Source organism: Aulonocara sp. 'chitande type north' Nkhata Bay, linkage group LG14 (genome assembly GCF_057382095.1).
Source record: "Aulonocara sp. 'chitande type north' Nkhata Bay isolate Kocher_YH1m ecotype deep benthic linkage group LG14, A_spYH_male_GT1.1, whole genome shotgun sequence".
Classification (NCBI taxonomy): domain Eukaryota; kingdom Metazoa; phylum Chordata; class Actinopteri; order Cichliformes; family Cichlidae; genus Aulonocara; species Aulonocara sp. 'chitande type north' Nkhata Bay.
This window is the reverse complement of record NC_141357.1, coordinates 38,769,911-38,791,276: the sequence shown is the minus strand read 5'-3', so window position 1 is coordinate 38,791,276 and position 21,366 is coordinate 38,769,911. Positions and strand designations below refer to the sequence as shown.

Here is a 21,366-nt window from a genome sequence, read left to right as displayed (position 1 = left end):
CTTCCAGTCCATACTCGGCCCAGATGTTCCTGTATTCTACGCCAGCCACTGGTTTGTTGGGGGTTTTGTTTTTTTTGTTTTTTTTATATATATGTAAATATTCATCATGAACTCATGGGGATGTGGTGAACAACACTAAAGGTCAACTTCAAGCCAATAGCGTCAGTCAGCATCAAGTGCGGGATCTACCAAGGAGATGCTCTGTCCCCCCTGATGTTCTGCAGGGGCCTGAAGAACAATATGGGCCTCGACAAAGGCATCATTTGGACACACCCCATTTGCTTGATACAGGCCTGGGGGTTTCAATGTCAGGTGTAACATCACTAGCAATCAAAAAACATTTTCAAATTACATCTGCCTGCCTCTGAATGTGTACATGTGGGTCGTGCTCACGACTACAATGTGTTTCTCTGGCAGACATTAGCATTCTGATGCTTTTTTTTTTCTTTTCTTTTTTTTTTCCTCTCGACAGTCATCACAAAACATTAAAGTCCCCTGAACCCAGCTCTGCATCCTGTAAGAGTACTTGGTCAAAGCCTGAACCACTTACATTTAAAGATGGACAATCTCCTTCCAAAAAGACGTGAGATGTTGCTCACATTTCAGTGTCAAACTTTGCACTGTTTAAGTTGTTGTTGTTGTTGTTTCTGATCCCCATTTATTGTATCTCAGCAGAGATCAGGAGAATCCTACGTCCCCTGAACCCAGCTCTGGATCCTGTAAGAGTACTTGGTCAAAGCCTGAACCACTTAACTTTCAAGATGGACAGTCTTCCTCAAAAAAGTCGTAAGGCTTCACTAACTGAGAAGGGGGGGGGGGGGGGGGGGGGGGTGTCTTTCTCTTAGCATGATTAACCTACATTGAAGTGAGACATGTCATTGTGTTCTCTTCCTTTGATTTATTTACGCTGTAAATTTGTCCATTTTTAGATGTGAATGTGTTGCGCTCAGTCTGTTTTGTGACAGCTGCTCACAACTGCAGGCGGTCATGAGATCACAACGGTGTTAGTTAAACTACTGTACAAATCTTTCTGCTATAGATAAGCATTATTTACTGTTAACTACCTGTAGGTACTGCATGTAAACTATGACACATTACGCATAGTTTTATTTCTCTGCAGAGATCATCGGGACGGAACCGAGTCTGCCAGTTTTCCATCTATCCATAACAATCCTCAAGACTTGGACTCCATATTTGCAGTATGTGATTGTAGAACATTTTTCACCATCGTTAAAATCATTGAAAATTTATCTGTTTTGATGATCCTTGCAGTGCTATTAAGACTAGTGTTGTCAACTCCTACAACATTGCCTGATTGTGGTTCTGTCTGTTCTGTTACAGTTACTTCAGGAGGACATTATAGCATTTGTGAAGAATGAACTGCAGATGATTCAGAGTGTTTTGAGTCAAGGAAACTCTGACTATTTAGAGACTCAGAAGAAGCACGAGGTGGGAGATGTTGGTGAAGAAAAGCAGATCCGGATCAGGAGAACAGCTTTTCTTAAGATCACACTGCAGTTCCTGAGGAGAATGAATCACAACGAACTAGCTAAGTCCATCCAGAGCAGTAAGACATATTAACAATACTGAGAAACAAATGATGATAATTACAATGACAAAAGCTATGACATCTAATGATGCCACAGTGATCCCTAATACTGTCATGAATTGCTGTGTGGTGGGCAGGAAGTGAACCTCAATGCAGGACTCATGAAAAAAGGAAATAAACTCAAAACAGGTTTAATACTGAAGTCTTTCGAAATATACATGCAAAAAACAGAAGATGGGCCTGGACCACTAAATTAGACTCTAAGGAAACACAGAACTAGGGACCACAGAACACTGAGGACAATGGGCAAATACACATGGTAATGTGACTAGTGGGGAGAATTCACTGGGAAAAAATCAGGAATAAGACAAGGGAGAGAAAACACAATACAAAGCACACAACATGAGAGGTTATCAAAGTAAAACAGGAAGTAACTGACAGAGTAAAAGCTAATGCCAAGATGTAGACTTGAACCTATGAACTGGACACAATCGGGGAAAAACTCAAAATGAACAGGAGAATAAACCTGAAGTGAGATGCTACCAGCATCAACATAACAAAACAAAAACTAAGGCTCAGCATATCCGTGTGATTATAAGTATACTGAATTTATTTGCTCACTTAAAACTTCTGTAAAAATCATGGAGAGAAAGAATGTAATACACAATCAAAAATCCAGAAAAAACAAACAAAGTTATACATACTAACTTTGTGGACTGCGCTGACTTTGCATTTTAACAGAGAGACAGAATGTCAACCAAAAATCCAGAAAAAAAAAAGCAAACAACTACTGAGACTGTTTGTGGCAGGGTGTGGTCTATGGCGCCACTGCAGGGAGGAGTATTGGCTTGCTGAATTAAGCAATGAAAAAGACATGGGTTAGATAGTAGCATTCATATAAATCTTTATGGTGCATCCCCAGATGTAAAGGTTTTACATGCCATGTGCACAAATCATGGAACAAATATAAATAATGGATGTAATACAGGTCTAAAAACTGAAGCCATTACAACTCCATTACACATGTGTACCGTATTTTTCAGACCATATAAGGCGCATTAAGCGAAACAAAACAGTCAGATAAGTCAAACTTTACTCAACTCATTCTTCTTGCTTCCTCCACTTCTGTACCATTGATTCATTAATGTTGAATTCTCAGGCAGCTGTTCTATTCCCATGTAGTTGCAGTATATTAATGACTAACCTCGTATTGTGGATGGATTATTTTCAGTTGTTCTCCTGACTGAAGTTTGGTCCGTTTAAAGCATCCTGTCTCTAACCATCGGGAACCCTCACATTAACTTTTATTGAGTGGAAAAAAGTTAGCGTTCATCCTGCAGCTTCACCGTTTATGTTATGCTAACATAGCTGTGTCGCTAGCGATCACGTAGCGCATCATTATATACCAGCTAATCACACTTGAGCAACCCTACAAACGTCACTGCTGTTTAGTTTTCTGTCTTCATTTATGTTGGAAGTGACAGCAGAGCTGTACGTTTGAATTTTTCAGAAATCTCTCAGTCAGAACATGCTATATCATGCTTAGGTGGAAGCTAGCGAGCTAACTCCGTTAAATTTAATAAATTCTGTTTTCATGGATGCCTGGATGTTAAACTTAATTGTTACACCTGGTAAAGCCCCAACACTGATCATTTTATTAAAGATGAAAGAATTTAGACAGTTTTTAACTCTCAGTGATGCTGCTGTTTTCGTTTAACTTTGGGACCTGAAGCAGAAGGAATTTAGGAGCCAGATTACTCCGCGAGGTTCCTGACTACAGCAGTCGTAATGCTCTGACAATCCATCAAGCGGTGCGGCTTTGTAGCTTAGCAAAGTCATACTAAAACATTTTTGACAGATTTTTGAGCGCCGTGTACCACATTAAATTGGTTCGAGGTCAGTAAGTACAACCAGAATTCATCATAAGTCGCACCAGATTATAAGGCGTACTGTCGATTTTTGAGAAAATTAAAGCATATTAAGTGCGCCTGAAAAATACAGTACTCCAATATGTATTTAAAATCACTGGATTCTGTTTTTATTTGGATTTTACACACTGTCTAAACTCTTTTGAAAATGAGGTTGTATCACTTTTGCCATTGTTACTGCAAACTCCACTTGGTGTTATTACTGGTTTGTTTTATGTTTTGTTTTTGTTTGTTTGTTTTTTAATTCAGAAACTAACACAATGAACTGCCAGCGGAAAGTCAAATGTAATCTGAAGAAGAAATTCCAGGTTTTGTTTGAGGGAGTTGCTAAAGCTGGAAATCCAACGCTCCTCAATGAGATCTACACAGAGCTCTACATCACAGAGGGGGGAACTGGAAAAGTCAATGATGAACATGAAATCAGACAAATTGAAGCAGTATTTAGGAAAACAGACACAACAGAAACGACAATCAAATGTGAAGATATCTTTAAAACTTCATCTGAAAGAGATGGGCCAATCAGAACAGTGCTGACAAATGGAGTGGCTGGCATTGGGAAAACAGTCTTAACACAGAAATACACTCTTGACTGGGCTGAAGACAAAGCCAATCAGGACATTCAGTTTATATTTCCATTTACTTTCAGAGAGCTGAATGTGCTGAAAGAGAAAAAGTTCAGCTTGAAGAAACTTCTTCATCACTTCTTTTCTGAAACAAAAGGAGAAACCTACAACTATGACAAGCCCCAAGTTGTGTTCATCTTTGACGGTCTGGATGAGTGCCGCCTTCCTCTGGACTTCGAAAAAAATAAAACCTTGACTAATGTCAGAAAGTCGACTTCACTGGATGTGCTGCTGACAAACCTCATCAGTGGTAAACTCCTTCCCTCCGCTCGCCTCTGGATAACCACACGACCTGCAGCAGCCAATCAGATCCCTCCTGAGTATGTGCACATGGTGACGGAGGTCAGGGGGTTTTCTGATCCACAGAAGGAGGGGTATTTCAGGAAGAGATTCAGAGATGAGCGACAGGCTAGCATTGTCCTCAGCAATATCCAGACATCGCGAAGCCTCCACATCATGTGCCACATCCCAGTCTTCTGTTGGATCACTGCTACAGTTCTGGAAGATGTGCTGAAAACCAGAGGGGGAGGACAGCTGCCCAAGACCCTGACTGAAATGTACATCCACTTCCTGGTGGTTCAGGCCAAAGTGAAGAAGGTCAAGTATGATGGAGGAGCTGAGACATATCAATACTGGAGGAAGATGACAGAGTCTCTGGGAAAACTGGCGTTTGATCAGCTGCAGAAAGGAAACCTGATCTTCTATGAATCAGACCTGACAAAGAGTGGCATCAATATCAGAGCAGCCTCAGTGTACTCAGGAGTGTTCACACAGATCTTTAAAGAGGAGAGAGGACTGTATCAGGAAAAGTTGTTCTGCTTCGTCCATCTGAGCGTTCAGGAGTTTCTGGCTGCTCTTCATGTCCATCTGACCTTCATCAACTCTGGAGTCAATCTGCTTTCTGATGCACAATCTAAATCCAAGTTGTCCGAACTGTTATTTAAGGACAACGCAGCTACAAAGTTTTACCAGACTGCTGTGGACAAAGCCTTGCAGAGCCCAAATGGACACCTAGATCTCTTCCTCCGTTTCCTCTTGGGTCTTTCACTGGAAACCAACCAGAGTCTCCTGCAAGGTTTGCCAAGGCAGCAAGACAGTTGCTCAAAACCTAAACAGAAAACAATCCAATACATCAAAAAGATGATAACAAAAGTCTCTTCACGGAGAAGCATCAATCTGTTTTACTGTCTGAGTGAACTGAATGACAGTTCTCTAGTGGAGGAAATTCAAAAATCACTGAGATCAGGAAGACTCTCCACAAATGAACTATCACCTGCTCACTGGTCAGCACTGGTCTTCATCCTACTGTCATCTGAAGAAAATTTGGATGTGTTTGACCTAAAGAAATACTCTGCTTCAGAGGAGGCTCTTCTGAGGCTGCTGCCAGTGGTCAAAACCTCCAGCACAGCTCTGTAGGTTGATTTTTATAAATAACAATATATAGAAGCATGAAAGAAAAAAACAACAACCATAAATTACTTCCATTTGTAATATTTGTAACTTTCTGTTTTTTCTCCCCAGACTAAGTGACTGTAAACTGACAGACAGAAGCTGCTTATTTCTGGCAAACGTTTTTAACTCCCCATTGTGTAATTTGGTTGAACTAGACCTTAGTAACAACAACCTCCAAGATTCAGGAGTGATCTCACTCTGTGCTGGACTGCAGAATCCAAACTGTCAACTGAAAACTCTCAGGTGTTTGTTTATTTTATTGTAAGGAAGACTTTTATTTCAATTTCAGTTTCTTAAATAAAACCAAATTTGTTTCTTTTAACATCTAGGTTGGACAAAAACAGCCTCACAAGCGCATGCTGTCAGGATCTCTCATCAGTCCTCAGCACCCAGTCCAGTCTGAGAACTCTGTCCCTGAATTATAACAAGCTGCAGAATTCAGCAGTGAAGCTGCTTTCTGATGGCTTGTCCAGTCCACAGTGTAAACTCCAAGTTCTCGGGTTAGATAAATTTTACATTGCTCAGTGTGTGTGTGTGTGTGTGTGTGTGTGTGTGTGTGTGTGTGTGTGTGTGTGTGTGTGTGTGTGTACACATATATAGCTCTGTACGCCGTCTCGTCTTCCCCAAAGATGAGCCCCACCATGGTGGTATCATCTGCAAACTTAATCACTGCGTTGTTGCGTTGTCTGGGTGGGAACTAACACAGTCATGTGTGTACAGAGTGTACAGTAGGGGACTTAGTACACAGTTTTGTGGAGAGTCGCTGTTAAGGCTGGGGAAAGATGAGGCCCCACTCTAACTCTCTGTACACGGTCTGACAGGAAGTCTCTGATCCAGCAGCAGGTAGTTGAAGGAAGTTCATTATCCAGCAGTTTTATTATTGGTCTGTCCGGGAGTATTGTATTGAAAGTACAGCTAAAGTCAACAAGGAGCAGCCTGTTGTTCCAGGTGAGAGATGGTGGTGTGGAGCGTTGTAGCGATGGCGTCTTCAGTTGATCTGTTAGCTCTGTATGGAAACTGGAGTGGGTCGAGTGTGGGTGGCAGGCAGGACATGATGTGACGTCGGACCAGTTTCTCGAAACACTTCATTATAACAGGTGTTAGAGCGACTGGTCGGTAGTCGTTGAGGCTGCTAATGTTAGTACGCTTTGGCAGTGGGACAACTGTGACCGACTTTGGGGCACGGTGGGATGCAGGACTGGGACAGTGAAGTGTTGAAGATCTTAGTGAAGATACCAGCCAGTTAGACATTCTTTTAGGACCCTTCTGGTCACCCCAATTTGACCGGCGGCCTTCCTGGGTTCACTGCCCTCAGTGTGCACCTCACCTCATATTCCTGCACTATGAAGCTTGGGATGCTGCTGCCTCTGGTCCCTTCACTTCAAAGCATGCAGAGAAGTGGTCTGCAAGTGCCGCGTTGCCCTCAACCAACTACAAGCCTGACAATATCACATTGACCAAGTGCTGAACTCCCTGCCATACCTGTCCTGAGTTGTTGTTGCTGAAGTGGTCTTCGATCCTCCTCTTGTACGCTGCCTTGGCCTCTCTGTTGCCTCTTTTCAACTCAGATCTGGCTGCAATGTACTGCGTACCATCACCAGATTTGAAAGCAGCGTCACGTTGCTTCAGCAGGACCTGGACCTTTTTAGTTCTCCAAGGTTTCTGGTTGGAGATGTTTGTCAACAAGTGACACTGTTGACACTGAAGTTAATATATGAGAGCACTGATGCTGTGTGCTCTTTGAGGTCCAGGTGTTCAAACTGTTACGGATTCAAATATTGAAGATGAGCACAAAAACAACACTGGTCCAGAAGAGTTAAGTCAAACAGTGATTTTTACTGAACACATGCATGGGGAGATGAACACTACACACACCAGCATGATCTCCGCCCAATGATACACAAGCAGTTGTTTTTATAACATCAGGGTATTGTTTATGACGCCCCCTCATGCGTCAAAGCAGATACAATACATGCATAAGTTTCAAAACCACAAATGTTCTGTTGACTACTTTTGACACATTTAAAAGGACATCTTCTCCGTCTTGAGGCTAGGTGCTTCCTATTAATCTTCTAACTCTCGCTAATCTCCTGGAACAAACTGTCCCTTAGGCAGACACAATTTTGCAGTCACAAGCTTTTGCAAACTATTATTTGAACTCTTACCTAAACATGAGTCTAACTACTGTTTGTGTGTGTGTGTGTGTGTCTCGACCTCAAAATGCACTCAGCCTCACCCCACCCGTTGACGCTTCTGACCTTTTACCAGACAGAAGCTCTCTGTGATAGGTGTAATAATCTTAACTAAGAACATGTGTAATCTACTGAATAAATGCTTTGATGAAATGATAATTAATGTAATGGTAATGATAATGGTTATGAATAGTAGCAGTAAAATATTTCCCTGATCTCCACAAAACACAGTCCAATACTGTGTTTTCAAAACAGTCCTGCAGCTGATGTGATGCTTGTGATGGTTTTCAGTCTTTGTGGCTGGGGGGGCTCTCCTCCTAACGTGTATGCAGGGATCAACAGCATGGACATGTGGTCTGACAAACCTAAATGTGGTAGAGGGGCTGCTCTGTAGTCTTTTTGGATGTTGCTGTAGGCTTTGTCCAGTGTGGTTCCCCCCCGTTGCACATTTAACATGCTGTTCAAATCTGGGGAATACTCACCTTAAGTCAGCATGGTTAAAGTCTCCAGCTATGATGTGCACTGCATCAGGACAGGAGTTCTGCTGACTGCTTATTGCCTTGTGCAGCTCATCCATGGTCGAGTTAGCGTTAGCATCGGGTGGTACATACATGGCCGTTACCATGACGACAGCAAACTCGAGAGATATGAGGACGGGTGTGCATTTCAGTCAAACATTCCAAATCCGGGGGACAGTCTTTGTGTTTTTGCACAAGCTGTCCTTTATTGTTACCGGGGTGGCTGTTCTTTTTTTTTTTTTTTTTTTTTTTTTGCGCCTGCCCCGTTTGGTTATTTTTCCATCAGAATTATTGTCTAAAGGCGAGGAAAGATGCCCAACGGATTTACTTTACCAAATTGACCATCCAGCCTTGCCGTAATGGTCTATTTGATTCATCTTTTATTGTTTATTTTATTTATTTATTTATTTATTTATTTTCACTTGCTAGATACGGGACAGACTTGAATGAGGAAAAGAAAAGGGAGAAAGGAGGAGGGGGGAAAAACAGCGGAGAAGAGGGACGGGGATGAAGGGCAAAAAAACAAAAACCAACTAAATAAGCAGACAAAAAAAAGATTAAAAAAAATAAAAATTGAGATATATATATATATATATATATATATATATATATATATATATATATATATATATATATATATTAGGGGTGCAACGATATTCGTATCGATATTGAACCGTTCGATACAGTGCTTTCGGTTCGGTATGCATATGTATCGAACAATACAAAATTTGTAATTTATTTTATCAACTTTCCTTCTGACGATGCTGTCTGTGTTGAGCGCTCAGAGAATCTGTGTTCGACTACTCCGCCTAGGGTCGACAGTGCAGCCTAGGCGGAGCCTAGGCAGATTCACTGAGCGCTCAACACAGACAGCATCGTCAGAAGGAAGAGCGCAGGGTAAGCTAGCGAGACAGAAGTTAAGCTCTCCTTGCAACATGGACCTCCCCCACCCTCATTCAGATCTGGCGTTTGGAATTATTTTGGTTTTCATGTGACGTATGACCCTGAAGGTAAGCGAGTCATGGACTAAAGTAAAACAGTATGTTGGATGTGCCATGCAATGCTCAATTACATGGGTGGGAGCTAGTGTGTTAGCGCAGTTAGCTCGTTAACTTGTTGGCCGTCTAGCCCCATGCACTGGGCGATCGGTGGTAGCTCGTTAACGGAGATTTGCCTTGTTGTGGCGTTAAGGTCATTTCAACGAGATTAACCTGAAAGCACTAGTGGGAACACAACGAATATGACTGCACATTTACGCCGACATCATCCTAGTGCAAAGACAAGTGGAAGCAGAAAAAAAACAAGCAAGCATGCTACTAACTTTAGCCGAGTCATTTAGACAGCTGTTTAATATGCTGCTGAGAATATAGCCCAGAAGAAGCGGATAGTATAGCTTTTATTTTGGAAAGAGCCATTTCTCTGTAATAAACTCTCTTTTCCAAAGATGAGTGATTCCTCAATCAGATACAGGGCTCGCAATATCGCTAGCCCGACGTCCCGGGGCTAGCGATTTTTTCAGTCGGGCTACCAAAATCTATCTCTGCCCTGCCCGTCGGGCTATTGTAGGAAGGAAAAATATATGTCAATGCTTTTGCATTCTTTCGGAAATGTAGCTGGGTAATTATGTCATTGGCATCGGTGAGCCACTGTCAATATGTGACATATTGAAATCGCGTTTGAATTTGCGCTTGTTTTTTTGCTTTCACTTTGCAATCGTGCGAACTGTGTATAGAGAGCGACAGCACTGATCTGTGAGTGATGATAATTTGCGCACCAATTCCTCTGACATCGTCTTATTAATCGTTAGCTTACTATGCAAACATGACAAGTGAAATCTCCTGCAGCTTAAACATGTGAGAGGTTGATCGCAGAGAATCGCTGAGCTTATGTGAGTGTGTGTGTAAAAGCAGCAGGATATATATTTTAGTTCTGCTGAGCCAAATAAGACAGGTCAGGGTGAAGAAGTGACAGCCAAAGAAAAGCTTACCACAAAACGGAGAAGTTATGACAAATCAGACTATAAGGCAAAAAGAAAGTGCAGCTTTATGGTTTCATGGACAAAATTATTTCTGTGGCTGCAATATGACGAGCTAAATAACCAGGGCTGCACATAAGTGGTCCACAGGTGCGCATTCGCTGTCAAAATAAAAAACACGCACAAGGGTTAGGGTTAAATTTAAAAACTGTACTTTTGAGTTAAAATATATATTTATAATTTTAATAAATGACAAATTAAAAATGCATGAACATTTTTTTGTATCGAAAAAATATCGAACCGTGACACCAAAGTACCGAACCGAACCGTGAATTTTGTGTATCGTTGCACCCCTAATAGATATATATATATTAGGGGTGCAACGATACACAAAATTCACGGCCCCTCTTCTGTGGAACCAGCTACCAGTTTGGATTCAGGAGACAGACACTATCTCTACTTTCAAGATTAGGCTTCAAACTTTCCTTTTTGCTAAAGCATATAGTTAGGGCTGGACCAGGTGACCCTGAATCCTCCCTTAGTTATGCTGCAATAGGTGTAGGCTGCCGGGGATTCCCATGATGCACTGGGTGTTTCTTCTTCACTCACTATGTGTTTATACACCTCTACATTTAATCATTAGTTATTTTCAGTCTCCGGCTCTCTTCCACAGCATGTCTTTGTCCTGTCTTCCTACCCACACCTCAGCCAATCACAGCAGATGGCCCCGCCCCTCCCTGAACCTTGTTGTACTGGAAGTTTCTTCCTGTTAAAAGGGAGTTTTTTCCTTTTCACAGATGCCAAAACGTTTGCACAGTGGGGGTCATATATAATTGGGTGGATGGGTTTTCTTGTTTGTTTGGGGTTTTTTTTAGTATTATTGTAGGATCTTTGCCTTACAATATAAAGTGGCTTAAGGCAACTGTTGTTGTGATTTGATGCTATATAAATCAAACTAAATTGAGAATTGATGGTAAGTGTTGTAACTCGTCCACACAGGGATAAGAAGTTTATGAACTGTACAGCCTATGCTTTGGATGTGTAATGGATGTACTGTTGATGCAGTTTATGGAATACTAGGAGATTTTATAAGTTTTTTTTGACAAGCTTGAATGTTTTATGAAGTGATGAATATGAACAGCAAAATGCCGTCTGGATATAAACAGGTTTTGTGATCAGTGGTATATCTTAGAATTCCATTATTTTGTTTTGGGGTTAAACATCTGAATCAAAACAAATGTGTTTCTTTTAAAATCTAGGTTGGAAAGAAACTGCTTCACAAATGCATCCTGCCAGATACTCTCATCAGTCCTCAGCACCCAGTCCTCCAGTCTGAGAACTCTGTCCCTGAATTACAATCTGCTGCAGGATTCAGGGATGAAGCTGCTTTCTGTTGGCTTGTCCAGTCCACAGTGTAAACTCCAGATTCTCAGGTATGATGTATTTTACATAGAGGGAGTTTCAGTGCTCATCAAGACTCTTGAATATGCTCGCTCTCTCTCTCAGACATTACATACATAGAACATTACAGACAATGGTAATATTTAAATACTGAAGTGAGTGTGTATGTTATATAATGTCTGTAATTCTATTAAATCCAGCAGTGAGTATTTGTGAGAGAGCAAATAGGGGAACAAACAAAAACAAATAAATAAAGGTGTAACCCCCGTCCCACGTTCTATTGAGGGGGCCCTGGGTTTCTGTTGTTACTTTCCTACTGATACTGTCATGCGCCATGGCGCGCGTGCACAAAAGGATCCAAACGCAGACTCAAGCGCTAGCAGAAATGACACTTTATTACAGTATTATAGTCAAAGGAGCTTGCAAAGAAAAGCGTCTGGACTTCTTTAAGTTGCTTGAAGACGTTTCACCTCTCATCCAAGAAGCTTCTTCAGTTCTAAGGTCAAATGGTGGAGAGTCCCAGATATAAACCTAGTGGGAGTTTCCCCCCACAGAGGGACAAAAGGACCCCCTGATGATCCTCTAATCGCCTGAGCCAAGGTGTGAAACTGGGTGTGGGTCACAATCAGCCAGGGTTTCGGGTGAGCTCATTGTGAGACCTGGCCCCACCTTATCATGCGAATTCCTGAGGTCAGATGTCCCAGGATGTGAGTGGGCGTTAAGGCGTCTGGGGAGGATCTCAAAACTGGATTATAGATGGCAGAGAGTTGGTGTCGTAAACCACCGCCTCTGTTCAAAGATGGTCGCTCACAGTGGACATAGATGCTTCTTTCACTCCTCTTTCAAACCATCTGTCCTCTCTGTCCAAAATGTGAACATTGGCATCCTCGAAAGAGTGTCCTTTATCCTTTAGATGCAGATGGACTGCTGAGTCTTGTCCTGTGGAGGTGGCTCTTCTGTGTTGTGCCATGCGCTTGTGAAGTGGCTGTTTGGTCTCTCCAATGTAGAGGTCTGAGCATTCCTCGCTGCACTGTACAGCAAACACCACATTGTTAAGTTTGTGTTTTGGAGTTTTGTCTTTCGGGTGAACCAGTTTCCTTCTTATCCTCCCTCGCTGGTGTCTGGTCTTCTTTTCTGTGCCTCTTTGCTGACTTTATAAACGCCCATTTAGGATAGCCGCACGTTTTGAGTGCTTCCTTTACATGTGTGTGTTCCTTCTTTTTCCCTTCAGGCTTAGAGGGAACATGTTCTGCCCGGTGGTGTAGGGTCCTGATTACTCCAAGTTTGTGTTCCAGAGGGTGATGGGAGTCAAAGAGGAGGTACTGGTCCGTGTGTGTGGGCTTCCGGTAAACTTCGATGTTGAGTTTGCCATTCTCTTCAATGTGCACAGCGCAGTCCAGGAAAGGCAAACAGTTGTCCTTTGTGTCTTCCTGGTGAACTTGATGTTTTTATCCACAGCGTTAATGTGCGCAGTGAAGGATTCCACTTCTTGTGTCTTGATTTTGACCCAGGTGTCGTCCACATATCTGTACCAGTGGCTGGGTACTCTTTGTTAAGGTTCACATGATTGAGGAAGGAGAGTTTGCTTGTGAGGTTCAGGGACACGTGGCGCTGTGAACAATTCAACCAGAAACTTGCCTTGGCATGTCCAGTCATGTTAACCTATAGGTTTCTTCCAACCGCTGCATGTGGAGAATTGATCCAGGTCTGTTTCACCCCTGAAGAAACACAACTGAGACATTTTCATTATTATCATGAGTACTTAAACTACCCGTTTCCCTCTCTGGTCAGAGATCCCAACTTATGTTATGTGTATAAGTGTAAGCAGGTCTTCATTGCTTTTCCTATGTATGTTAATGTTCAGTGAGTGTAAGCTGCTTTCTTCATTGCCTCTGTATGTTATAATCAGGTTTAATTCATGCATCTTTTCACTGATTTCTTAATTCAAAACTATCTCACTTCTGATTCTCTCCAGAAATAATTTCACATGTAACACTTTGTGTATGTGTGTTTTCTATTCATTGATGTAATTGTCAGTTATTTTCTCTCTTTATTTTACCTTCTCTTTGTTTACCTCTTTAGTTTCCTGGTGGACATCTCTAAACACCATCATGAGTTCAGGCTTTCATTTCAATCCAATTACACCCTGTATTCTCACAGTCGAACTCGTCCGGCTTCACCTCTCACTGGTCCCTGTCCTCTTCTCTCAGTGTCCTTTTGTTGTCTTGAATTCTCCAGCAAACACAGTCCGTTTCTTCTCTGTTTCTTTTCAGTATTTTCCTTTTGGATTAAGTCCCAGCCTGGCAAAATATCACATTCAGTGCCTTTCAGTCATGTCACACTGTTCTTACCAGCCTGCAGTTCACCGTCCATGTTTCATCACGTAGTTTCTTCTTTTCTGTTGATCCTTTCAGTCGTCTCTTTCAAGATTACTCCAAGCATGGCAAATCTGACAATCAGTGTCCAGTGCTTTCCGCAGCTCATTATCCCACTGTTCAACTGCCCAGCCTGTAATTCACAGTGCATGTTTCCATCTCGTGGTTCCTTACATGCTGCTGGTCCCGTCAGTTTGGTTTCAGTGTTAACGGTTCAGTTGCACTGTCTTTTGCCTGCTTGTAAATTCTTATCAAGTCCACGATGTTCTGTTGGTCTTCATCAGGAGATTAACTGTCCTTTGAGCTTCTTCTCAGGATGGTGACAAGTGGGAGGTCAAGCTATAAAATTTTAAGCCAAAATCTGGCCTGTTTTCTCCCCATTATGCTACTCTACTGGTTTTGGCGCCGTACTCAAAATTCCAGGTTGAGAGAAGTCCACCTTTATTTATCTGTAACCTGTATTGACACACTAAAGCATACGATTAATATCCTTTTCATTTATTTTCTTAAAGCTCAGAGTAGCTCAAGCTGCTTTGCTGTTTCTGCAGGCTAATCAAACTTATTTTGTATTTACAATCTACAAACCCTCTGTAATTCTACTAACTTTTGATCTAAAATGTAGCATCATTCACACAATGATTTCATAATCCTCTCACACTTCCTTTTGCACTCACTCTACTATCAACTTTCATACTGTTATTATTATTTATTATTTTGTACACATCACACCCAATCCCTCAAAGCCTACTATACTCACAGCATTCACACTTAAACTGTGACCAGAGTTGAGGAATATACTCACAACACGCTTTCCTAAAAGTATTTTAGACATGCTCTTCATAATCAGAAGGAGCAAGTAAAAAAAACAAAAAACAATTTAAACCTCCATTACTTCTCACCGCACACACAAGAAATTGAAAAAAATAAAACACACCAGCAACTATTGCTGGAGAGAAGTTACTACTGAACGTAATATGTTAATCTTAAATATATACAGTGCACTCAATATATTTATATATCTACATTCAAACTCAGTCAATTACTATACATCCACTACGGCCACTCAAAACTTTATTTATAGCCCTCTAATGAACATAAATGGCATTTTAAACACACATTCAACAATGTTTGCAGCAGTATTTGTAAAACCAACTGTGGCTTAAACAGTTCACTGCTTACTCATTTGCATTTTCACACTCACACACACCGTCTAAAAATAGCAGCAGGCAGTCAGTGCATTGCTGACTCGACACACAGCCTCCTCTCACACCAATCTCTCTTATTTTATATCACAAAGACGTCTTATGGGGACTTCCGGTTTATGTGACTATGGCGTAGGTCGCACCGAGCGTAGCTCCTGCAGAGTCTAGTTATTATCTAGCATTTCCAGGCACTTTTTGACGGGTTTTTTCTTTTTGTATAGTTCCGAGACGTGTTATTATTATTTTTATTCTGAAGCTGTACTTTTGTTGTTGTGGGTTTGCGTTGTGTGTTTGTGTGAGTGTGTTTTTCCCACTTGTTCTTTCTTTGGGGGTGAAGAAATAAGTATTTTCTCTTTTGTCTTTCTGCAATGATCAGCACTTCAGGTCAGTCCTTAGGCAATAGTGGTATTAGATTTTTAACTTGGAATGTCAAAGGTATGAATAGCCCAATTAAACGATCTAAAATATTTACGCATCTTAAACGTTTAAAGAGTGATGTAATGTTTTTGCAAGAGACCCATTTGCGAGATCGGGATCATCTTAGGCTCAGGTGCCCATGGGTGGGTCATACTTTCCATTCAATGTTTAATTCAAAAGCCAGGGGGGTGGCGATCTTAATAAACAGAAGGGTACAGTTTACAGCCTCTGAGATTAAAGCTGACAAAAACGGGAGGTATTTGGTTGTTGTAGGCACCATGTACAATGTACCCGTCCTCTTAGTCAATGTGTATGCGCCAAATTTTGATAATCCAGGTTTTACAGATGCACTTTTGAGTAGTCTCCCTTCCCTTGATACTCATCTTTTGATATTGGGTGGTGACCTAAACTGTGTTATTGATCCTGCCTTAGATCGTTCGAATCCTCGGACCCTGACCCAATCCTCTATGTCCAAGTCTATTTCTGAGTTTATGTTTCAGAATGGTTTTGTAGATCCCTGGAGGTTTTCTAACCCTACTGCCAGAGCGTACTCTTTCTTTTCTCAGGTACATCAGTCCTTTTCGCGGATTGATTATTTTTTTGTGGACGGTTCCCTTATTCCAAAAGTACTGTCATCTACATATCATCCTATTGTCATTTCCGATCACGCACCACTTAGCGTTGACATCAAGCTCATAGCCCAGTCCTCTTTTTCCTCACCCTGGAGATTTAACTCTTTGTTGCTTTCGGATGAGGGGTTTGTTACCTTTATTAAATCCGCAATTGATGAATTTATGGTGTTTAACGACAGCAATACTGTTACGAGGTCATTGCTTTGGGAATCTCTTAAGGCATATGTGCGTGGGCAAATAATTTCTTTCTCTGCCCATTTCACTAAAAGCCACAAAGCCAAACTTCAAACTTTGACTACACAAATCTGTGACATAGATAGACAGGTTGTTGACAGTCCCACTCCCGATTTGCATAAAAGACGACTTGACTTGCAGACTGAATTTGATTTACTTTCTACGGCAGATGCTGAACGTCTTTTACTTCGTGCGCGTGCGACTTATTATGAATATGGTGATAAGCCCAGAAGGCTTTTGGCCCATCAGTTAAAACGTCAGGCCTCGTCTCGATTAATTTCCCAGATTAAAGATGCGGCAGGCAACTCGGTCTCTGATTCAAAGGAAGTAAACGAGGTGTTTAAGACGTACTATTCCTCCCTATATGAATCTGAATCTGCTGCTGACGCCTCAGAGATAGATTCTTTTTTTAACGGTCTTACAATGCCCACTGTCGATCCTGTTATAGCTGAACAATTAGATGCCCCTCTTAGGCTGGATGAAATTGTGCATGCAATCAAGACCATGCACAATGGTAAGGCACCAGGACCTGACGGGTTTTCAGTTGAATTTTTAAAAACTTTTATAGACAAGTTAGCCCCACTACTTCTTTCAGTGTATAATGAATCTTTTGAACGTGGTCTATTGCCCCCTACATTGTCTCAAGCACTAATTACTGTTCTCTTAAAGAAGGGTAAGGATCCTACGTCTTGCACCTCGTATAGGCCTATTTCACTGCTGAATGTTGATGTTAAAGTCTTGGCTAAAATTTTAGCAATTCGCCTTGAAAAGGTTCTTCCTACTATTATTTCAGATGAACAGAATGGCTTTATTAAAGGCCGCCAGCTGTTCTTTAATGTCCGCACGCTTTTGAATGTCATTCTTTCCCAACACTCAACCACTAATCCAGAAGTAGTTATCTCACTTGATGCTGAGAAAGCTTTCGATCGTGTAGAGTGGAGCTTTCTCTTTGCGGTCTTGCAAAGATTTGGTTTCAAGGACAGATTCATTTCATGGATTCGACTGTTGTACAGGGCACCCCAAGCCAGTGTCTGTACAAATGGTGTTTCCTCTGGCTACTTCTCATTGTCACGCGGGACGAGACAGGGTTGCCCCCTGTCCCCCCTACTCTTTGCTATTGTAATTGAACCCCTATCTGTAGCTTTGAAGGCCCTTCCTCATTTTCGTGGTATTTCCCGGTCAGGCCTTGACGTAAAATTGTCTTTATATGCAGATGACCTGCTTCTATATGTTTCTGATCCCTTATCTAGCATACCATCGATTGTGTCTCTACTAAACAAGTTCGGCTCTCTGTCAGGTTACAAAATAAATCTTCTTAAAAGTAGAGATGGACCGATCCGATATTACGTATCGGTATCGGTCCGATACTGACCTAAATTACTGGATCGGATATCGGAGAAAAATAAAAAATGTAATCCGATCCATTAAATATCACGAAAGCACCTCACAAAACTTGCAACACGCCGTAACTCACCTCAGAACGTTAGCAGTCGGAGCAGTATGCATCACGTCATAGAGCGGCTGTGGCATGCGGGACCTGTCGGTGGTCTGGATAGCATTTGGAGCTTCGCTAGCAACCCGGCATTTCATCTCCGACAAAGTTATCCCCGAGAGAAGTAAAGCAAGTGTGTAAGTCCATCTCTGAATGTTTGTAAAGCATTCCTGCGTTAAGCTTAACGAGCGATATATGGAGCGACTGCTTCTTCTTGCTGCTACTTCAATCATGAAACTGCTTAACGATCAGCTGATCAGCTTTTCTGTCGCGAGTCCGTCTCTCTAGTTTGCTTTTGGCCCACTTTGCACCAGAAAGAGGAAACCAGCGGCTGAACAACAGCAGCACGTTTAAGCTTGATCAGCTGTTGTTAGAATTTATTTATTATTACTTTCTACTCCAGGATCTTTTTCTACGTAGCTGACGCTGGTAACTGTGCAGGGGCGGATCTAGCAAAGTTTAGCCAGGGGGGCCGATAGGGCATTAACAGGGAAAAGGGGGCACAAAGACATACTTTTCTTTCTTATTCTCATTTAAAATGTCGAGCTTTTAATAAATAATTATCTGACACACAAAGTTTTAATTTGATGTAAAATGAATAGAAGTCAATTACTGTATATAGTGACTATTAAGTCTAATATATATACCCTAGTAAGCTATAGTACTTTTTCCTTTGGGAAGGTACCATCTGTGCAGTCTGCAATTTTGTTGAAGAAAGTTGTTGAATCTATTTAATATTTCTTGAAAAATAATTGATTTCTGTGCATTTTTTTTCACACTGCATCAAATTAAGGTTGATTACGTCGATTAAGCATCATGAGGTGGAGCGTGAGGGGTGGTTTCCTATTTTTTATTTATTTATTTTTGTTGTTGCTGGGAGTTGGAACCCTATTAGTTAGGTTGCTTAATATTTACGCTAAGTACTCTTTAAAATACCAGAATAGGGAGGATGGTGTAGGTCTAAGTTTATTAGATTGATCAGTATTGCTGAACTATGAAATATTTTTTTTTGTATACAGGTATAACAGAATAGCTTTAGTGTAGTTGTTGTTTTAAACTTGAGTATGAACTTATACAAAATGCAGCAAGATATTTAAAAAAACAGTTTTGTTGATTAAAAAAACACTATATCGGATTCATATCGGTATCGGCAGATATCCAAATTTATGATATCGGTATCGGTATCGGACATAAAAAAGTGGTATCGTGCCATCTCTACTTAAAAGTGGATGTTTCCCCATAAATTCTTTAAGTCTTACACTTAAACAATCTGACATTCCTTTTAGACTTAGCCCTGCTGGCTTTAAATATTTGGGAGTTAACATGACTCGTACTTTGTCTTCTCTATACTCTTCCAATTTCTCCCCTTTAATGACTCAAATTCAATCAGATTTTCAGAGATGGAAATCGCTACCTTTGTCCCTAATTGGTCGGATCAATGCTGTAAAGATGAACATTTTGCCTCGATTGTTATTTCTGTTTCAGAGTATTCCTATATTTTTACCTAAAGCTTTTTTCAAAAAGTTAGACCAGCTAGTTACATCGTTTTTGTGGGGAGGGAAACACCCCAGGGTGAGGAAATCATTATTACAGAGACTGACATTTGATGGTGGTCTTGCCTTGCCTAACTTTTTATTTTACTATTGGTCCTCTCATGTTCACAAATTGACCCATTGGCTTGAATCTCAAGACCTGCTGTGGTGCAAACTGGAACGCCTGTCGTGCACTTCCTCATCCTTAGAAGCTTTATTATTCTCTCCACTACCACTTAAGCCTTCTCATTTCACCCAAAATCCCGTGGTACAGTCTAGTCTAAGGGTCTGGTCACAATTCAGGAGTCATTTTAAGTACATCTCTGCGTCAGTACACATGCCCATCACGCAGAACCATCTGTTTACTCCTGGCCTCATTGATGGTACCTATGTACAGTGGAAGCGTCATGGTATTAATACATTTAAGGATCTCTATAAAGATGGCACTTTCTTAACTTTTTTAGACCTGTGTTCAGAAACAAATCTTCCGGCTACCAATCTATTCCGTTATTTTCAGGCACGGCATTGCACTTCTGCTCTCTTCCCCTCCTACCCTCTTCTCCCAAATGTCCAACCGTGGGAGGAATTCTTATCCCTTAAACCCAATAAGAAGTCAATTATATCTTTAATATATAAACAACTTATGGATTTAAATGTCCATTCCGTTGCTAAAATTAGGGGGGCTTGGGAGCAGGAGTTAGGAATAATTTTTTCGGATCAGCAATGGGAGAAAGCAGTATCCAATGTCCGTTATAGTACGTCCTGTGCCAGGTTACAACTCATCCAGTTCAAGGTGTTGTACAGGGTTTACTATTCAAAGTCTCGTCTGTCTGAGATTTACCCACAAGTGATGGATCAGTGTGAGAGATGTCATGCCACCCCATGTGACCTAGGCCATATGTTCTTTCTGTGCCCAAGACTCCATGGCTTCTGGAGTCAGTATTCAGTTATTCTTTCCAAAGCTCTTGGGACCCAAATCTGCATGGACCCTTTTCTAGCTGTTTTTGGGCTTCCAGTCAACACTGGTCTAACCGACCCTACACACTTCAAAATATTAGCCTTTACATCACTTTTGGCTAGACGTTGCATCTTACTCCTTTGGAAATCTTCAAAGCCACCTTCAGTTTCTTTTTGGTTTAGAGATGTGATGTCATCTCTTAAATTGCAAAAGATAGGCCTTGTGGCGAAGGGCAAATACAGAGAATTTTATTCTATCTGGGGCCCCTTCGTGGACTATTGCAAGTCATTAAACGCTCTACCAGCTGATTAATATCATGTCTCTTCCCCCCCCCCCCCCCCTTTTTTTTCTTTTCTTTTTTTTCTTTTTCCCCCTTTTGGGGTTTGTGTTTGTTTTGGGTTTCTTATTAGGTTTTGTTTTGTTTGTTTACTTAAGCGTGTGTGTAGGTGTGCCTGTGTGTGTGTTATTGTGTCTGTTCATGTAAGAAAAACTAAAAAATATGTGAGGGGAACAGATTGTGTTGTCATTGTAAACTACTGTACACTTGTCTCTCAATAAAAATATTAAAAAACAAACAAACAAAGACGTCTTATATTTACAACCACTGTCAGATCAAATCAATATTGAATCGGTGTGCAACTTTGCCAAAACAATGTCGGACTCTGTAGTTTTCTCTGGTCCCCTCCCCAATCAGACCAGGAGTGACATGTTTAGCCGCATGTTCTCCTTAAATTGCTGGCTGTCTGAGTGGTGTCCCAGAAACGATGTGGGCTTCATAGATAATTGGCAAACCTTCTGGAGGAAACCTGGTCTTGTTAGGAGAGACGGCATCCATCCCACTTTGGATGGAGCAGCTCTCATTTCTAGAAATATGGACAAATTTATT

General features: G+C 41.3%; 1 protein-coding gene across 2 annotated transcripts in view; it reads left to right on the top strand.

The window, feature by feature from the left end:
• Window positions 1-21,366, top strand: part of LOC147315234 (protein NLRC3-like) — a 39,089-nt gene that overhangs the window by 1,788 nt on the left and 15,935 nt on the right. For both annotated transcript variants that reach the window (XM_086262491.1, XM_086262492.1), the window contains exons 5-12: window positions 473-583; window positions 673-786; window positions 1,121-1,199; window positions 1,342-1,567; window positions 3,727-5,512; window positions 5,622-5,795; window positions 5,882-6,052; window positions 11,497-11,670. In XM_086262491.1, the coding sequence (XP_086118617.1) occupies window positions 473-583; window positions 673-786; window positions 1,121-1,199; window positions 1,342-1,567; window positions 3,727-5,512; window positions 5,622-5,795; window positions 5,882-6,052; window positions 11,497-11,670 (2,835 nt within the window). The remainder of the gene's footprint in view (window positions 1-472; window positions 584-672; window positions 787-1,120; window positions 1,200-1,341; window positions 1,568-3,726; window positions 5,513-5,621; window positions 5,796-5,881; window positions 6,053-11,496; window positions 11,671-21,366) is intronic.